The 20,197-nt window shown below is 36.4% G+C and overlaps 1 protein-coding gene across 1 annotated transcript; it reads right to left on the reverse strand.

Annotated features, from left to right (window-relative positions):
• Positions 1–4,365: 4,365 nt before the first annotated feature.
• LOC105515619 (putative P2Y purinoceptor 10) lies at positions 4,366–5,408 on the reverse strand. The gene is given in 2 exon segments (XM_011947444.1): positions 4,366–5,042; positions 5,045–5,408. Coding segments are annotated over 2 exon segments (1,041 nt in total).
• Positions 5,409–20,197: the final 14,789 nt, after the last annotated feature.

Here is a 20,197-nt window from a genome sequence, read left to right on the forward strand (position 1 = left end):
ATATAGTACAATAAATTGTAGATGCCCTCATGGACTTTACAATCTAGGAGAGAAAATATGGTTTCACAGGGAAATAGAATTTAAACTGAATCATACATGATTTGCAAAACTACATAGACAGAGAGGAGGGGTAAAGGTAGGCATGTCAGAGAAACAGTATAAACAGAGCCAGAAATGTGTATGTTTAATGATTTTTCAAGAAACTTTGAGTTTTTCCTATTTTATATTTATGCAGGTTTGGTTATTTGATGTAATTAACTAGATCAGGGATTGTAGGAACTGCATTGAATAAAGAAAGTACTTTGAACATTTAACGGTCCCTCAGCAAATCTATACATGGCCAAACAATACCACTAGGTAACCTATTCCTGCCCTCAGCTGTTCCCTTTGCAGTTATAAAGTTCTTTTAGATTTGTCTCAAATTCATTCCTTCCCAAAGTTCTAAAGACCTGGCTCCCCATCTACAGAATATATTTATAGGGGACACTGACTATACAATATAGGATCTCTATTGTTTCCCTAAGGCTATGGTCAATCTCTGATATTTGAATTTTTCAGAGATCCTTGGCCCTAAGCATAACTCACTGTACTGGAAAATTTGACCTAAATAATTGATGGTAGGAGCCCAGTTAAATGGTTCCTTTCTGTTATCTTCAAGGGGCCTCAGTGTTGTCTTGACCCGGAGCGCCACTTCAAGCCTTCATTATTTTCTGAGGCACAAATAAGGGGTTTAAAATATTTATTAATATCCTCTGTATTGCTATGAGTTGAGGAGGGCACTTTATCTCCCCTCCCTGATTTCATTCTTAATACTATATGTTATTTATGTGTCCTCATATTTAAATAGTGATTATGATTTCAAAATAATTCTCATCTTCATTTCTTACTGGATCTTCACAACAGTCTTGTGCAGCAAAAAAGGCAGATATTATTCCATGGTATAGCAGATGAGAAGACAGCTTCAGGGTGGTAAATTGTCTTGCTCAAGATCACACCGTTAAGAAAGAGCAAAGCTAAGACTAGAACCCAACTTTAATTATTATCAAGTGGTTAAGCGGTAAACCCAATCTTGCTATTATTTAAACTCTTGTACTATAGTGTTTCAGGGAACAGGAAGTAGAGAGATGGAGTTGACATTTGACTGGCCCCAAAAATAATAGATCAGAGTTACTGCATATAGTCCCTTCTCTAGAACTAAGTATAAAAAGGAGATTTCCAGAAAATTCTGATAACTTAATGTTGGTCAGCCAGTCTGTTTTCTCTACTTCTATAAGCTTAATGGATAATGATTATTATTCATGTTAATAACAGGCTGATTTCAAAAAATGGATTAATGTATCTCAAATAGGATTTCAGATACATAGGGGAATTTTCACAAAGTGCCCCTAAAGAGGAAGGAAGCAGTGGACAGAATGAGCAATTTCTTTTTTTAAAGCATTATGACAAATAGAAAATAATCTAAGAGGAATACAAAAGTAGTTTTGAATATACTATGCTTTTGATGAAACAAATAATAATTTTGGAAATTTATACGTGTGTGTGTGTGTGTGTGTGTGTGTGTGTGTGGTGATATTTATATTCCAAGAAATTGTAGGCATCAAAACCAGCTAATACCTCAGTGATTCAGAGCTCAAATATCCAGCAACCCCACCTATCAAAATACAGCTAACAGAGCCAGAAAGCAAGCACAATTAGTCCCGAATTGATAGAATAGATGGAATAGATGTCATAAAGTTCATAAACTAAAACCCACACTCTGTTCTATAGGAGATCTCACTTTTCTACACATTATTTCCAAGTAAAACAAGCAGGATTTTATTCATTTTTATTAAGTTAAAGCTCTGTTCTAACTAGCTGGATTAGTGTTTTCAAAGCCACACACACACACACACACAATTAGAAAGAACTCATCAAAACAATACAGATTACATCAGACAGGCGTGCTGACTGTAGCAAGAAATGAGTATTGAGAACTTTAAAAGGTGGAGATATAACCACTATATAAATTTTAAAAATTTGGCTGGGTGTGGAAGCTCATGCCTGTAATCCTAGCACTTTGGGAGGCTGAGGTGGGTGGATCATGAGATCAGGAGTTCGAGACCAGCCTGGCCAATATGGTGAAACCTCATCTCTACTAAAAATACAAAGAAAACTAGCTGGGCATGGTGGCAAACACCTGTGGTCCCAGCTAGTTGGGAGGTGGAGGCAGAAGAATCACTTGAACCCAGGAGGTAGAGGTTGCAGTGAGCCAAGATTATGCCACTGCACTCCAGCCTGGGCAATAGAGGGAGACTTTGTCTCAAAACAAAACAACAACAACAACAACAAAATACACGGGGCTATTTTAGTGTATGTACAAACAATCCTACAGATTTCAATAGCCCTGAAAGAAGCAATGTATACAGTACGATAACTAGTATTTATAATGATGACCTTCAGTCACTCTGAAAAGAGTATATGAAACGTTAGAGTTGGTTCTCCTTAAATTATAACAATACTATTACTACTACTAACAACAACAACAATTTAAACATTTGTAAATGTCTTTAGTACTTAGAAAGCACTTTCTAGGCCAGGCGTGGTGGCTCACACCTGTAATCCCAACACTTTGGGAGGCCGAGGCAGGTGGATCACCTGAGGTTAGGAGTTCGAGACCAGCCTGGCCAACGTGGAGAAACCCCATCTCTACTAAAAATGCAAAAATTAGCTGGGTGTGGTGGTGGGCGCCTGTAATCCCAGCTACTTGGGAGACTGAGGTAGGAGAATTGCTTGAACCCAGGAGACAGATTGTAGTGAGCAGAGATCACGCCACTGCACTCCAGCCTGGGTGACAAGAGCGAGACTCTGTCTCAAAAAAACAACAACAAAAAAAAGAACAACAAAAAACACACACAAACACACAAAAGAAAGCACTTTCTAAAAAATACGTCTCATATTTATTTCATCTAGTTCAGCCCCCTTACATACAGACAATGAAACGGAAACCCAAAGAGAAATAACTTGCCCAAGATCACATAGCTTTTCTGTGGGAGACCAGAAACTAGGATCCTGGTCCTCTGAATATGGATTAATGCTTCTTTCACACACCATGGTCCCTTGTTTAACAAACTGCTTAAGTGGGTAAGATATATATATATTTCAGAAATATCTGCAACTAAAGTGATGTTTTAAATGTTCGAAAAAACATTTAAATGTCCAAACATTTAAAGGTCCAAAAAAGAAAATACAACAAGCCATTTTGTGAATTTCTAATCTTATAAGGACAAGAAAACAACCTTGTATAGTTTTAAAAAACTAACCACTGCTTTTTAAAGTATCGTTTTAATGAAATCCACTACATGAAAATTTAAGTTTCAAATTTTCCAATAGGAGTAATTGTATTATAAAATGATTTAGTCATAGAGATTTTAAAAACAGAAAATTTCCATTTGGCATTTATAATAAGATTCAACTCACTCATGTTGTCCTTAAATATATCTTTACTTGTGAAAAATGAGGCTTAGCTAGAGTTTGCCACTGAAATAACATAGGCATGTGTGTGATTTTTTAAAATTAACTCATTGATTTAAACATACCAAGTAAAGTTGTGACTGAGGTTGTATATACAGCAATCAATTTAGGCAGACTATGGCACAGTTGATTTTAATGAACACATGTAACAAAATATTTTCCAAATGAGTGCTGTTATATAAAAACCTACATCACATAATACATATTCACAGGCATTCAAGCAAAAAAAACTTCATTGTAAGCCCTGAAACTCAAGTTTGTAAAATATGTAAGAAGATTATTTTTTGTTTAAGGTGTATTCATTGTGTGAATCCCATGATACTGTTGAGATATTTGAGGTTCATCTGAATTGTTTATTTCCCAGAGGAGACCAAAGAAAAATCTCATCAGTATTCCAAGTTATAAGGATGTTAATTAACATGACTCATATTGATATTAAAAAGCATTTTCTCTATAATCTTGTTTGCTCAAGTAGTGAATATTTTCTAAAGAAAGCTATGGTCATACTGCTCTCCTGTATGCTTTTCAATATTTCGACAATTCACCTGTTTTCATTGTATATTTGTTTCTCTCAGAAGAAGAAAAGATTGAATCTACTGCTCTGAAATAGGTGTGCAATTCATTCTGTTGCTCATCATCTTCTGTAAGGAAAGTTTTTTTTTCACATGCTCCATAGAACAATATGTTTCCATTCTGACAGAAAATTTATGCATGTATAATTTCTTCAGAAGGATCATTTTGAGGTTAAAGGGAAGGAGACATGTTTAAGATATTCAACACCACTTTTTAGAAAAATCTTCAAAGTGACATAGCTACACTAATAGAGCATATCGATTTTTCTAGTTAATTATTTGATTATATTGTCTTGGAATCATTGAAATATTCAAAAGAGATAGTTTGAAGATCCTTCTTTCTCTGATGAATTTCTAAGGTACTGTCATTGCATCTCATACATGACTGAAGAACCAAGTTGCCATTATCTGAAAATCGATCACGAAATTTTGAGGTCATAAAATAATATACAACCGGATCAAGACAACAATTCAGATTTGCAAGAGACAGGGAAATAATGTGGAAACAGAGAGTGCTCTTAATAAAAGAGCAGTTCAAAAAGACATGTTCCTTCACCATCATAAAGAATGGGAAGTTGAGATGGTAAGGAGTGAAACACACAAGAAACACCATTTCACACATCAGGACCATCCTCAAAGCCTTTTTACTCTCTTTGGTATTCCTAGGGGGAACCTGGAATTCCCATAAAGATTTTCTTGTTTTCCACGTGAAATAAATAATAATTATAATGGGTAATAGAAACCCTCCAAGTTCAGCTACAGTTACCATGCCAAGGGAGGAAGTCATGTTAATGTGCTGAAGCCCTAAGGCATCAAAGCAGTATTCGGTGTTGTTGCCTAAGCCAGTGTTTCTCAGAATGGGAAATGGTAAACAAGCAGTCCCCATGATGACCCAGATGGCAGCACTGATGCCCACGTCATACCTACGCTTCCAGTCTCCGGCTCTGAAACTCTTGAGGGAAAGAAGCACCTCTGAAGGCTGATGCATGTCAGGAAGCAAATGCTGGCATATATGTTGAGATGCTTCAGATAGAAGCACACTAGGACAAGGGGCCCCTAGAAAGGCCAGTGGTGGCTGATGTAATAGTAAATCCAGAAGGGTAAGGACAACACATGTGCAAGCTCAGCCACAGAGAGGTTGATAATGAAAATGATGGCTTTATTTTTCTTGTTAATGAAGCGATGCAGAACCCACAAGGTCACAGTGTTGGCCAGAAGACCAGGTATGAATATAAGGATATAAGTAGCTTCATACAGGGAGTACTGAAATGGCATTTGAAGATCAGTGCACTTTGCTCTTGTGCTGTTGGTGCTGTTACTTCCCATCTTGAAGACTTAGGTTCCTTCTTTAGTAAAGCATTAGAATGACAATTTCAGCAGAAAATAGAGTAAAAATAGAGTCAGAGGCATGTTAGTTCATGTTTGGGTATACAAATATATTTGTTTTCTAATAAAGAAGAATTTGTGCAAACTTTTATAAATTCAAAAATGTCTATGTAAACTAAAAATAGCATACCACTCTACAAATGGATAACAGTATTGAGGATGACATTTTCAGGAATCCAAAAGATTAGTATTTTTGCAATAACTTCAGTTATATTTCTCCCTTAGTATTTAACAGAGAAGTAATTAAACTTGTAGACCTAACCTGCAGGCAAGACCCTACTGCAAAATAGTCCCCAGACATAAATTTCAAAACTGTCATGAGGTTACACATTTTAGTTTTACTGTCTTCATCTGTATTTTCAAACTTTAAGTTCTAAATGAATCCCTCATCAGCAACCCTGGGAGAGAGAAAATTTAATTCATTGTCAACTGCAACCTTGTAAATAAGTAGGTGACTCCCAAGGCAAATCTGTGAACCTTTGTGAATAAGACATAGGATAGGAGCCTGAGGAAGGGCTGGCAAGTTACCAGTCCTCGGAATGATAGGGGCTTGGAAAAGACAGTGCTACTCAGATAACCTTTGCCTCCTTCAGAATTTGGCAGAGAGCAAAATTTGTCTTCCTTATATGTCATTGTACTTTACAGAAGCTCCTATAACTAAAGTTCTGTGTTTATTAACGTAATTATGGTAATCTCAGACATTCACATTTATTGGGACTATCCTTGCAACCACTTTAGGCAACAACTAGAGTATGTGGAGGACTAGAGTGTATCTGGTAGTAGATACAGTAAAAAGCATGTATCTCTCTTTCACTTCTCAGGGCAAGTCCTGTGAAAACTATTACTGTAGATGGTTCAACTTTTAAAAATCAATAGTTAGAATTTTCTTCCCTTTAGTGAGTCAAATCTGTTCTATCATTTCAACTTATTTCTGCCTGCTAAGGCCAAATAAAATAGTCATGTTACACATCTTCAAATATATGAAGACAGCAATCCTGTCCTTGCTCAAATCTTTCTTATTCAGGTTAAACATTCATTTCTAAGTAATATGACATGGTCCTTGCTCTTGGTTTTCTTTTCTGTCAGAACATTATGGGTTTTTGCCAAAAGCCACTGTAGTACAGTTTATTTTACCCTTGAAAACGACAGTTCAACTACATAAAGGTTTGATGCTTTTAGCAAATATATGACTATGCTTTTGATTGCAGAAACAAAAGTATAAGTGGGATTTTAATACTCCCCTGTAGTTTTTGTTGCTTGCAAACACAGTTAGATTGCTACACATGTTTACGATATTAAAAAAAAAATGAGACAGCCTTAATTAACACTAACTACCTAGTACTCAAGTGCAAAAGTAAATTAATATTTTTGCAACAATTCTTGAAATATGAGTTTGCAAAGCAGCATAAGATTTAAGACAGTGTCTAAAACACAACCGAAAAAAAGTATAAAAATGCAGTCTACCCACATACAGCCCATACAGTGCCAAGCAATCTATTTGATGTCTTCTCACTGACTACACGGAGCTTCCAGATAGACTGTATTTACTGAGCTGACAGTTCATTGCAATAACACAACTAGCTCATTCAGGCAAACAGCTACTTTGAATGATTTTCTTTTCTGTGAATTAGCTCTTTTGCTGAATCAGACAGTTAGTCTAGTAAACTGTTTATTTCTAGCTAAAAGTAGTAAAAGTAGTAAAGCTTATTTCTATTTAAACTGTTCATTATGTTCATCTAAAGATAGAGTCAGCACTATCTTTTCTTGTGGTTATCTGTTTATCCATTGAACTAACTAAAATAATTGATTTTATGTTCTGTAAATTCAGTCTAAATTTTAAAACACCATGTAAACTTGAAATAAAGTAAAATTAAGAAAATAAAATTAAGAAAAACAATACACATGAAGTCTTTAGTTTTGTTATAAAATGATTAACAATCACTGAGTACCTAATTTGGGCTAGGTGCTATGCTAAGTACTTTATATATACTGTGTCTCAATCTCTGATAATAATTCTATGAAACAATAAAATATTATTGCTATTTTCCAGATGGGGAAACTGAGGCCCCAATAAAGGCAAGTTCCACTTCTTCTATGAATCCTTTCTTGATCTCTCCAAATCGCAAGCCACTCCTCTGGCTGGCCACAGACTATCCATAGTTCTGATCATTTTCTTTAGTGGGAATGCACTTAAAAAATTCAGCACGGTGTAGTTACTTGCCTTTCTATGGGGTCTATTTTGTTGCCCTAAATACATAGCAATCTTCGACATATCAAAGACGTATTATTTTACTTCTTGCTTTTCTTTATAGTAAAGTGTCCAGTAAAGTGCCATGAACATGTAAAGGGTCCACTAAGTGCTTGTTGAGCGAATAACCGAATGCATGATAAATAAATGCATCTGAAAAAAATTTAAAAGAAAGATCCCAATGAAAGGAAGAGAATGAATGTCGGGGGGTGGGTGGCGGGGGTCGTGGGGGAGAATTTAGCTGTGATGTTTGACATGACCACTAGGTGTCATAACTATACCAAGATTCAAATACCTTTTGACATTTAACAAGTACTTTGATTTAAAATTCCATTAAGGGAGAAATCACACAGGGTGAGAAGTACCAACAACATCCTGCGTAACTTCAGAAGCAGAATCCTTTAAAGGGTCTTTTAGAGGGTTTGGGGTTATTTTATTTTATTTTTTCAGCCTCCATACTTCCTCATATATTTCTCTAAAGATAGTTTTGTTTCTAAATGCATTCTAGATTCCTAGAATATTAGAGCTGTTAACAGCCATCAAAATGTTCTGAGTTATTTCTATTTGAGAAAACCAAGGCCAAAAAACGGAGTACTAAAATTTTCAAATTCACACAGAAAGTTAGTGGCAACAGCTCAACCAGCATCACTTGCTTCATACTGCAGAGCAATTTCTACTTTTCTAAAACCTTCTATGATGAAAACCACATTTTTGTTAATTATCTAATAATAATGCAAATGTTGAGAAATAAACCGATGCCAAATTTTAGACCACTAACCTTGATAGTGAATTGTTATATGATGAATTAGTTTCTTCCAGGACAAATATAATACTTTCTAAAATGAGTGTTTCTAGTCAATAATGGTGATTGTATAAGAAGGCTGCTTAAAAATCTTACATTAGATTATGTTGTTTTTAAACTTTTATTATTTCTCCACACAAGAAATAGAGTTTCACTTTAGAAAACAGAGATAAGCAAAACCCAACAAATTTTATATCTGTCTATATGTGTATATATATATATATATGTGTGTACATATACATACGTGTTTATGTGCATGTGTGTGCATAGAGAGATATAAAAACAGAATTCCCATTGTTAACATTTTGGTGTATAATCTTCCATACTTATTTTTTTCTATGCGTGTGGAGCTATAAATTAATATATATAGCTATTTTAACCAAGTTTGACTCGTACAGACATATAATTTTATAATCATTTTTAATTCATTTAATCATAATTATTGTAAATATTCTTCCACATCAATAAATAAATATCTAAATAATGATTTTAATGAATACTTACAATTCCATCAGAATTATATACCATAGTTTACTTAAGTAGTAGACACTGAGGTGGATTCCCAATTTTACTATCAGAAACAATGCCTTGATAAAGCTTATTTTACACCCATTTTTGTACATTTGAGCAAATTATTTCCTTTGGAAAAGTTCTTAGAAGTGTAATTGCTGGGCTTTTGATGCATAATACTAAATTATACTCCAGGATGAAACCTTATAGGAAATTTCAAATTAAATGCTCTTTTTTATAACATCACAATGTCAAATTTATTGGTTTTCCAAAACATATCAAAATTTGTTTAGCTAAAGGAAAAATACGGTGTAGAGAATTTTGACTCATTCTTAATTTTTATAAATGACAAATTGTATATTTATGGTGTACAGTGTGGCCTTCTGATATATATACATTGAGGAATGTTTAAGTCAAGCTAATATATCTATCATCTCACATACCTTTTTTTGATGAAAACATGTAAAATCTACATTCTTAACAATTTTAAATATACTATACATTGTTATTATATTGTCATGCTTTACAATAGTTCTCCAGGACTTATGACTCATTCTTTAAGGCCCAGCTCAAAAGTAACTTCATCTACCTTGTTACAAATCATATTAAAAAGAGTTTATCATTCTCAGTTTATAACTGTGCTTTTCAAATTTAAGCATACCTCAGAATCATCTGGAGAGCTGTCCTACCCACAGAGTTTCTGATTCAATAGGCCTGGAATGGGGCCCAAGAATCTGTATTTCTAAGAAGTTTCCATGTGATCGAGGGGCCACAATTCAAACTCACTGACTTAACACACTATTGATACCAGCAAGGATTACATCTATCTGAGAGGTCCAGTATATTATATCCTTAAAAATATTGTGAATCATCTAGTTAAATAAATAATTGATGTTTTCTTCTTTACTTTAGATGTGAGAAAAGTCACAGAAAAGTTTTAGCTAAACCTTTATAAATATGTAATATAATCTGGCCTGTTTATCCACATTCACTTAATTATCCTGTCTAGACCATGTGGGACAAAAGTGATAATAAAACAGAACAAAGATAATGACAAAAATATTGCATTGTGTTTAGGTTTTAGAAAAAAAACTGTTCAAGATCCCATGTTTAAAAAAAAAAAAAAAAAAACTTCTGCAATTAGATGCGTGTGACAGCTCTTTCGATGCCATTATGAAAAGTTAAGATTTTAATAGATATTTTTACCACAATGGATCTTTGACAAAGTTTAATAAATTATAACTAAAACATTCTTATCTAGCAGACTCAATTTAAAAATCATTAATTCTCAGAATAACCACTGTTTTATGGCTTATGAACTTATATAAAAAAATGTTTCCAAAAATTCAAAACTACTGTAAGACAAAACATGTATCATAGATAAATGAGCGATGTCATCTCACAATTTCTATCTTCTTATCTTTGGGTGTCAGAAACTTAAAAACACTAAGTTCAATCAAAGTAAAAATGCATTGGTCTTAAAATTGTTCATTAGCTTTCAAAATCTAGCTGGTGTGAACTTTGTTAATTTATGATTAATTTTTATTTTTAAAGAAAAATTTCTTGCTTTATTTTTTTCCACAAAATTGTGGAGGTTTATAAACTTTCTCCCATACCCAACTTAGAATTTGTCACCTGATTCTAATATATTTTGATTTCGGTTTTCTGAATTTGTTTATTTGTCTTTCTGACAGTCAATACAGTGTAGTGCTTCCAACTACAGGCTTTGGAGTCAGACCTGAGTTTGAATACAAGTTGCCTTGCTTATGGGTTGTTTTTTCTAATTTATCTGATCCACAACTTCTTCTACCGTGCAATATATACCATGTTTTTCACATTCAAAGAAGTAAGCTAATTTATGCAGTGCATGTATCTGGTACATAGTAACAACACAACAGGAGTTGTAATTACCATAATTCATTTTGTGTAATTCTTCTGAGTCATGAAAAAAGATGAAATATAAATACATTTCAAAATCCAGCTTAAGTTGTGCATATCCAAGGAAGCTACTCCCGAACTCTCTAGTTTTTGTTGACCTTAACTTTCTTGGATGTTTTGAAATATCTCACAACTTACACCACATCACATCAGCTTATAATAACAAAACTGCTGATAATTTCATGTGTGCAAATCACTTCATATAAATATATATTATATCACATAGTCTTCATTGCAATCGTATAAAGATGGATATACTGTCTTTACATTCATTTCACCATTGAGAGCAATGGTCAAATATTTTGCCCGTGGTTAAACTTCTAGTTTGTGATGGAACAGGATTTTAAAACCAATGAATCTGATTCCACAGTCTACATTGTGCCCTATTACCTACCACTAGTAAATTATTAGCTATTGTATCTAGGGTATTGGTCTTGAGCATGGGACCCCTGGCAAACATCTTCTCTTATGTCCTCTGAAACACAGCCTGGACCAGTAGTGGGTAGAGAATCATGCTTTGAAAATCCCATTCCAAATAGTCATGGCTTGTTCACTGGTCTCTCCAGGATTTTCCCAGCTTTCCTTCACAGGCACATATTTCTACTACATTCTTCAGGGACTCAGACCCTTAAACTTGCTTCACAAGTAGAGAGCTCTATTTGTTTCATTAAAATATTCCAGTCCGTTCTGAAATACCAACTTTGCAAAAAGTTTCCAAAGAGATGGTAATCCATGTAGACTGGAGGCAGCATTCTCTCTTCTCCAGCTGCAGGATTATGAGTGTTTCTCACCTCTGACTGGCAATGCCTACCGGATAGGGCTAGAAATAGCTGATTGTTTCAGATAACAAAAGGATTGAGAATGAAATAGTCTCACTACCATTTTGCTCCTTTGGTGGTTGTTGAATTTCATGTTTCTTACTAGGGACTGACCCAGCAGAGATGGTTGCAGAACACTACCTTCCCAGAAAGGATGTAAGGCCCACGTTGTTAGTGCTGGAGATGAAAGATTTTACTCGTGGAAAATAAAAATGATCATTTTAATTTTCACATTAATGACATTATTTGGGGAGGTGCAAGCACAAAGTGGTGAAGCAACTTGCCTAGGGATAAAGGGCCTTGTTGCAAATTCGGCTTTAAAATGTAGCTAGAAATCAGCCCTTTAACCTTTCCACTTTACCTGGCTTGCTCCTTGATGAGAGAAGAAAGTGCTGAGTGAACCTCCTGAAAATCAGGTACACTGGTGTAGGGGAAGGCATGGAACAGAAGGGTTTTTCAGTGGAAAGGAGAGATGGACATCAAAAGGAATTTTTGACTACATTAATTTAGCCTTTCTTTTATTTTTTTACAGACATGTTGAATTATTATTTAATTTATCTAATTATTATTTTATTTTAAGTTCTGGGATACATGTGCAGAACGTGCGGGTTTGTTACATAGGTATACATGTGCCATGGTGGTTTGCTGCGCCGATAAACTCTTCATCTAGGTTTTAAGCCCCGCATGCGTTAGGTATTTGTCCTAGTGCTATCCCTTCCCTTGACCCCAAACCCCAACAGGCTTGTGTGTGATATTCCCCTCCCCTGTGTTCATGTGTTCTCATTGTTCAACTCCCATTTAGGAGTGAGAACATGTGGTGTTTGGTTTTCTGTTCCTGTGTTAGTTTCCTGAGAATGATGGCTTCCAGCCTCATCCATGTTCCTGCAAAGGACATGATCTCATTCTTTTTATGGATGCATAGTATTCCATGGTGCATATGTGCCACATTTTCTTTATACAGTCAATCATTGACAGGCATTTGGATTGGTTCCAACTCTTTGCTATTGTAAACAGTGCTGCAATAAACATACCTTTGCATGTTTCTTTATACTAGAATGATTTATAGTCCTTTGGGTGTATATCCAGTAATGGGATTGCTGGGTCAAATGGTATTTCTGGTTCTAGACCCTTGAGGAATCACCACACTGTCTTCCACAATGATTGAACTAATTTACACTCCACCAACAATGTAAAAGCATTCCTATTTCTCCACAGCCCTGCTAGCATCTGTTGTTTCCTGACTTTTTAAATAATAGCCATTCTGACTGGTGTGACATGATATCTCATTGTTGTTTTAATTTGCATTTCTCTGATGACCAGTGATGATGAGCTTTTTTTCATATGTTTGTTGGCCACATAATGTCTTCCTTTGAGAAGTGTCTGTTCACATCCTTCCTTCACTTTTTGATGGGGTTGTTTATTTCTTGTAAATTTATTTAATATATTTGTAGTTTCTGGATATTAGACCTTTGTCAGATAGGTAGATTGCAAAAATTTTCTCCCATTCTGTAGGTTGCCTGTTCACTCTCTTGATAGTTTCTTTTGCTGTGCAGAAGTTCTTTAGTTTAATTAGATCCCATTTGTCAATTTTGGCTTTTGTTGCCATTGCTTTCAGTGTTTTAATCATGAAGTCTTTGCCCATACCTACGTCCTGAATGGTATTGCCTAGGTTTCTTACAGGGTTTTAAAGGTTTGAGGTTTTACATTTAAGTCTTTAATCCATCTTGAGTTAATTTTTGTGTAAGATGTAAGGAAGGGGTCCAGTTTCTGTTTTCTGCATATGGCTAGCCAGTTTTCCCAGCACCATTTATTAAATAGGGAATCCTTTCCCCATTGCTTGTTTTCATCAGGTTTCTTGAAGATCAGATGGTTGTAGATGTGAGGTGTTATTTCTAAGGTCTCTGTTCTGTTCCATTGGTGTATACATCTGTTTTGGTGCCAGTACCATACTGTTTTCATTACTGTAGCCTTGTAGTATAGTTTGAAGTCAGGTAGCGTGATGCCTCCAGCTTTGTTCTTTTGGCTTAGAATTGTCTTGGCTATATGGGCTGTTTTCGGGTTTCATATGAAGATTAAAGTAGTTTTATTTATTTATTTATTTTTTAATGCTGCAAAGAAAGTCAATAGTAGCTTCATGGGAATAGTATCAAACTTATAAATTATTTTGGACAGTATGGCTGTTTTTATGATATTGATTCTTTCTATCCATGAGCATGAAATACTTTTCCATTTTTTTGTGTGTTCTCTTATTTTTTTTGAGCAATGGTTTGTAGTTCTCCTTGAAGAGGTCCTCACATAACTTGTACGTTATATTTCTAGGTATTTTATTCTCTTAGTAGGAGTTGCAAATGGGAGATCACTCATGATTTGGCTCTCTGCTTGTCTATTGTTGGTGTATAGGAATCCTTGTAATTTTTGCACATTGATATCGTGTCATGAGACTTTGCTGATGTTCCTTATCAACTTAAGGATGTTGTAGGCTGAGATGATGGGGTTTTCTAAATATACAATCATGTCATCTGCAAACAGAGATAGTTTGAATTATTCTCTTCCTATTTGAATACCCTTTATTCCTTTCTCTTGCTGGGTTACCCTGGCCTGAACTTCCAATACTATGTTGAATAGGAGTGGGGAGAGAAGGCATTTTTGTCTTCTGCCAGTTTCCAAAGGGAATGATTACAGCTTTTGCCAATTCAGTATGATACTGGCTATGGGTTTGTCATAAACAGCTCTTATTATTTTGAGATATGTTCCATCAATACCTAGTTTATTGAGAGTTTTTAACATGAATGGATGTTGAATTTTATCGAAGGCCTTTTCTGCATCTATTGAGATAATAATGTGTTTTTTGTCATTCGTTCTGTTTATGTGATGGATTGTTTATTGATTTGTGTATGTTGAACCAGCCTTGCATTCCAGGGATGAAGCCAACTTGATCATGGTGCCAGTATTTTACTGAGGATTTTCGTGTTGATGTTCATCAGGGATATTGGCCTGATATCTTATTTTTTTGTTGTTGTTGTGTCTCTGCCTGGATTTGGTATCAGGATGATGCTGGCTTCATAAATGAATTAGAGAGAAGTCCCTCTTTTTCTATTGTTTGGAATAATTTCTGAAGGAATGGTACTAGCTCCTTTTTCTACCTCTCATATAATTCAGCTGTGAATCCATCTTGTCCTGGGTTTTTTTTTTTTTTTTTTTGGTAGGCTCTTAATTACTGCCTCAATTTCAGAACTTGTTATTGGTCTATTCAGGGATTCTACTTCTTCCTGGTTTAGTCTTGGGAGGGTGTATGTGTTCAGGAATTTATCCATTTCTCCTCAATTTTCTAGTTTATTTGCATAGAGGTGTTTATAGAATTCTCTGATGGTAGTTTGTATTTCTGTGGAATAACTGGTGAGTCCCCTTTGGCATTTTTTATTGTGTTTATTTGATTATTCTCTCTTTTCTTTTTTATTTGTCTAGCTAGCAGTCTATCTATTTTGTTAATCTTTTCAAAAAACCAGCTCCTTGATTGCTTGATTTTTTAATGTGTTTTTCATGTCTCTATCTCCTTCGGTTCTGCTCTGATCTTAGTTATTTCTCCTCTTCTGCTAGCTTTTGAATTTGTTTGCTTTTGCTTCTCTAGTTCTTCTAATCGTGATGTTAGGGTGTCAATTGTAAATATTTCCACCTTTCTGATGTGGGCATTTAGTGCTATAAATTTCCCTCTTAGCACTGCTTTAGCTGTGTTCCAGAGATTCTGGCATGCTGTCTCTCTATTCTCATTGGTTTCAAAGAACTTCCTTATTTCTGCCTTAATTTCATTATTTACCCAGTAGTCACTCAGGAGCCAGTTGTTCTTTTTTCATGTAGTTGTCTGGTTTTGAGTGAATTTCTGTTTTTCTTTTCTTTTGTTTTCTTTTCTTTTCTTTCTTTCTTTCTTTTCTTTTTTCCTTTTTCTTTTTTTTTTTTTACGGAATTTTGCTCTTGTTGCCCAGGCTGGAGTGCCATGGCATGATCTCGGCTCACTGCAACCTCTACCTCCCAGTTCAAACAATTCTCTTGCCTCAGCCTCCCGTGGAGCTGGGATTACAGGCACCTGCCACCACACCCATCTAATTTTGGTATTTTCAGTAGAGACAAGGTTTCACCATGTTGGCCAGGCTTGCCTCAAACTCCTGACCTCAGGTGATCCACCCACCTCGGCCTCCCAAAGTGCTGGAATTACAGCCATTAGCCACCACACCAAGCCTTGAGTGAGTTTCTTAATGCTGGGTACTAATTTGATTGCACTGTGGGCTGAGAGACTGTTTGCTATGATTTCCTCTCGTTTGCATTTGCTGAGGAGTGTTTTACTTCCAATTATGTAGTTGATTTTAGAATAAGTGCCATGTGGCACCGAGAAGAATGTATATTCTGTTGATTTGGGGTGCAGAGTTCTGTAGATGTCTATTAGATACACTTGGTCCAGAGCTGAGTTGAAGTCCTGAATATCCTTATTTACTTTCTGTCTTGTTGATCGGTCTAATATTGACAGTGGGGAGTTAAAGTCTTATTATTATCTTATTATTATGTGGGAGTCTAAGTCTCTTTTTACATATCTAGGAACCTGTTTTATGCATCTGGATGCCTCTGCTTTGGTTGCATATATATTTAGGAGAGTTGTCTCTTTTTGTTTCATTGATCCCTTTACTATTATGTAATGCCCTTCTTTGTCTTTTCTGATCTTTGTTTGTTTAAAGTCTGTTTTATCGGAGACTAGGATTGCAAGCCCTGCTTTATTTTCTTTCTATTTGCTTGGGTAAATATTCTTCCATCCCTTTATTTTGAGTCTATGTGTCTCTTTGCATGTGAAATGAGTCCCCTGAATACAGCACAGTGATGGGTCTTGACTCTCTATCCAATTTGCCTGTCTGTATCTTTTAATCGGGGCATTTAGCCAATTTACATTAAATGTTAATATTGTTTTGTGTGAATTTGATCCTGTCATCATGATGTTAGCTGGTTATTTTTCACAATAATTTGTGCAGTTTCTTCATAGTGTCAATTCTCTTTATATTTTGGTGTGCTTTTGCAGTGGCTTGTACTGGTTTTTCCTTTCCATATTTAGCACTTCCTTCAGAAACTCTTGTAAAGCACGCCTGGTGGTGACAAAATCCCTCAGCATTTACTTGTCTGAAAATGATTTTATTTCTCCTTCACTTGTGAAACTTAGTTTGACTGGATATGAAATTCTTGGATGAAAATTCTTTTCTTTAAGAATGTTAAATATTGGCTCTCACTCTCTTCTGGCTGTAGGGTTTCTACAGAGAGATCCACTGCTAATCTGATGGATTTCCCTTTGTAGGTGACATGACCTTTCTCTCAGACTGCCCTTAGCATTTTCCATTCATTTCAACCTTGGAGAATTTGACAATTATATGTCTTGTGGTTGCACTTCTATTGGAGTATCTTAGTGGTGTTTTCTGTATTTCCTGGATTTAAATGTTGACTTGTCTTGCTACATTGGTGAAGTCCTCCTGGATAATATCCTGAAGTGTGTTTTCCAACTTGGTTCCGTTCTCCCCACCACTGTCAGGTACACCAATCAATCATAGCTTTGGTCTTTTCACGTAGCCCCATATTTCTTGAAGGCTTTTTTCATTACTTTTCATTCCTTTTTTCTTTAATCTTGTCTTCATGCCTTATTTCAACAAGATGATCTTCAATCTCTGATATTCCTTCTTCCACTTGATTGATTCAGCTATTGATACTTGTGTAAGCTTCATGAATTTCTTGTGCTGTGTTTTTCAGTTCCATGAGGTCATTTATGTTCCTCTCTAAACTGGTTATTCTAGTTAGTTCTGGTAACCTTTTATCAAGATTCTTAGCTTCCTGGCATTGAGTTAAAACATGCGCCTTTCGCTCAGAAGAGTTTGTTATTACTCACCTTCTGAAGCCTACTGTTGTCAAATCATCAATTTCATTCTCTGTCCAGGTTTGTGCCCTTGTTGGAGAGGAGTTGCAATTGTTTGGAGGAGAAAAGGCATTCTGGTTTTTGAAATTCTCAGCGTTTTTTTGCTGAGTTTTCCTCATCTTCGTGAGTTCATCTTCCTTTGATCTTTGAGGCTGATGAACTTTTGATGGAGTTTTCGTGGGGAGTGCTTTATGTTGATGTTGATCTCGTTACTTTCTGTTCATTAGTTTTTCTTCTAACAGTCAGGTCCTTCTTCTGCAGGTCTGCTGCAATTTGCTGGAGGTCCACTCCAGACCCTGTTTGCCTGGGTATCACCTGTGGAGGCTGCAGAACAGCAAGGATTGCTTCCCGCTCCTTTCTCTGGAAGCTTTGTCCCAGAGGGTCAGTGGCCTGATGCCAGCCAAAGCTCTCCTGTATGAGGTGCCTGTCGACCCCTGTTGGGAGGTCTCTGCCAGTCAGGAGGCACTGGGGTCAGGGACCCACTTGAAGAGGCAGTCTGTCCCTTAGCAGAGATGGTGTGTTGTGCTGGGAAAATCCCCCTTGTCAGGGTCAACTGCTCTCTTCAGAGCCAGTGGGCAGGAGGGATTAACTCCACTGAAGCTGCTCCCACATCCACCTCTTCCCCCAGGTGCTCTGTCCCAGGGAGATGAAAGTTGTATCTATAAATTCCTGCCCAGGGTTGCTGCATTTCCTTCAGAGATATCCTGACCAGTGAGGAGGAATCTGAAGAAGCAGTCTGACAACAGCTGTGTTGCTGTGTTGTGGTGAATTTTGCCCAGTCCAAACCTCCCTGTCTCCTTAGCACTGTCAGGGGAAAACCACCTATTGTAGCCTCAGTAATGGAGGATGCCTCTCCCTGCAGCAAGCTCAATTGTCCCTGGTGGGCTCTAGACTGCTGTACTGGCAGTGAGAATCTTAAGCCAGTGGTTCTTAGCTTGCTGTGCTCAGTGGGAGTGGGACCCCCTGAGTGAGACCACTTGGCTCTGGCTTCAGCCCCTTTCCAGGTGAGTGAACTGTTCTGTCTTGCTGGAGTTCCAGGCACCACTGGGGTACAAACAAACAAAAACAACTCCTGCAGTTAGCTTGGTGCCTGCCCAAACAGCCACTCAATTGTGTGCTTGAAACTCATAGCCCTGGTGGTGTAGGCTCAAGTGGGAATTTCATGATCTGCAGATTGCAAAAACCATGGGAAAAGTGTACTACCTGGGCCAGGTAACACAGTCCCCAATGGCTTCCCTTGACTGGCCAAAGGAGGTCTCTGGCTCCTTGCAATTCTTGGGTGAAGTGATGTGCCACCCTGCTTCTGTTCACTCTCTGTGGGTTGCACTCACTGCCTAACCAGTCCCAATGAGATGAACTGGGTACCTCAGTTGGACATGCAGAAATCAGCCACCTTCTCTGTTGGTCTTACTGGGAGCTGCAGACTGGAGCTGTTTCTATTTGGCCACCTTGGCCCCTCCCTACTAATTTAGCCTTTCTTATCAACCCCAACTTGTAACAGTGATTATATGGTTTTCATACAGGACTTAGGGCTTTTCCCCTACTCATCTCTTTTTATGTACCTCCAGCCATAAAACTGTCCTTATTTGGGGCCCAGAATGCAACATTCTCTCCAAATATAATGGTTATTAATTAATTTAACATTTTGCATGCCTTCAATGTGTTAGGCATTGTTCTAGGTACAGATTGTTCTAGAAAAGATAATGTACAGATAGACATATCTGCCCTTATGAAAATCGCGATCTCTTTATACTGCATTCAATCTATCTCCTCTACCCAAAGAAATCCTACTATTCCAACAAAAGGCAATTTATATCATATACCTTTAATGAAGGCTTCTTTGAATGCCATCCCAGCAGCATGATTCTTTCACAGTCTTCCTACTATAATTCTTTTCTAGGAATAGAATCAATAATGTAATAAACCAACTCACACTGAAATGTTAGTGACTGACTACAGTTTAAAATAATAGTTCCTGCAATGATATTTGTACTTTAAAGGAAAAGTATTACATAAAAATTAGTAGCTTATTTCAAGGAATGGAATGGTGGAATTTTAAACAGTAGAGCTCAAACTAAAGGATACTTTGAAGTTAAAGAGCTGTTTGAACCCATCAAATTGTAGCTGTTGGAATTACATGTGTAAATCCAGCCCTGATGTAAAGCTTATGGTCCACTGCTGATAAACTTTGGTAACACAAAGGTCTATGCTATCTGTTTTCAGTTATATTATATCTCGGTTCTCATTTATACTCAGGACTTCTGATCTTGGAGAATAAATTAAGACTCAGGCAGAGAAAGCAGTGACTAACTTTACAGCAAACCTCCAGTGCCCCATATGAGATCCAATGGCTCTACAATAACTGTAAGTTTTTCATTTACTTCCTGTTACACGACTCCAGGAAAAAAAATAATGATGAATATATCAGGACCATCACAATAAAACAAAATGGTTTCTTCTCACTCCAGGCCAAGT

This window comes from Colobus angolensis, unplaced genomic scaffold (assembly GCF_000951035.1).
Source record: "Colobus angolensis palliatus isolate OR3802 unplaced genomic scaffold, Cang.pa_1.0 Scaffold265, whole genome shotgun sequence".
NCBI classification, from domain to species: domain Eukaryota; kingdom Metazoa; phylum Chordata; class Mammalia; order Primates; family Cercopithecidae; genus Colobus; species Colobus angolensis.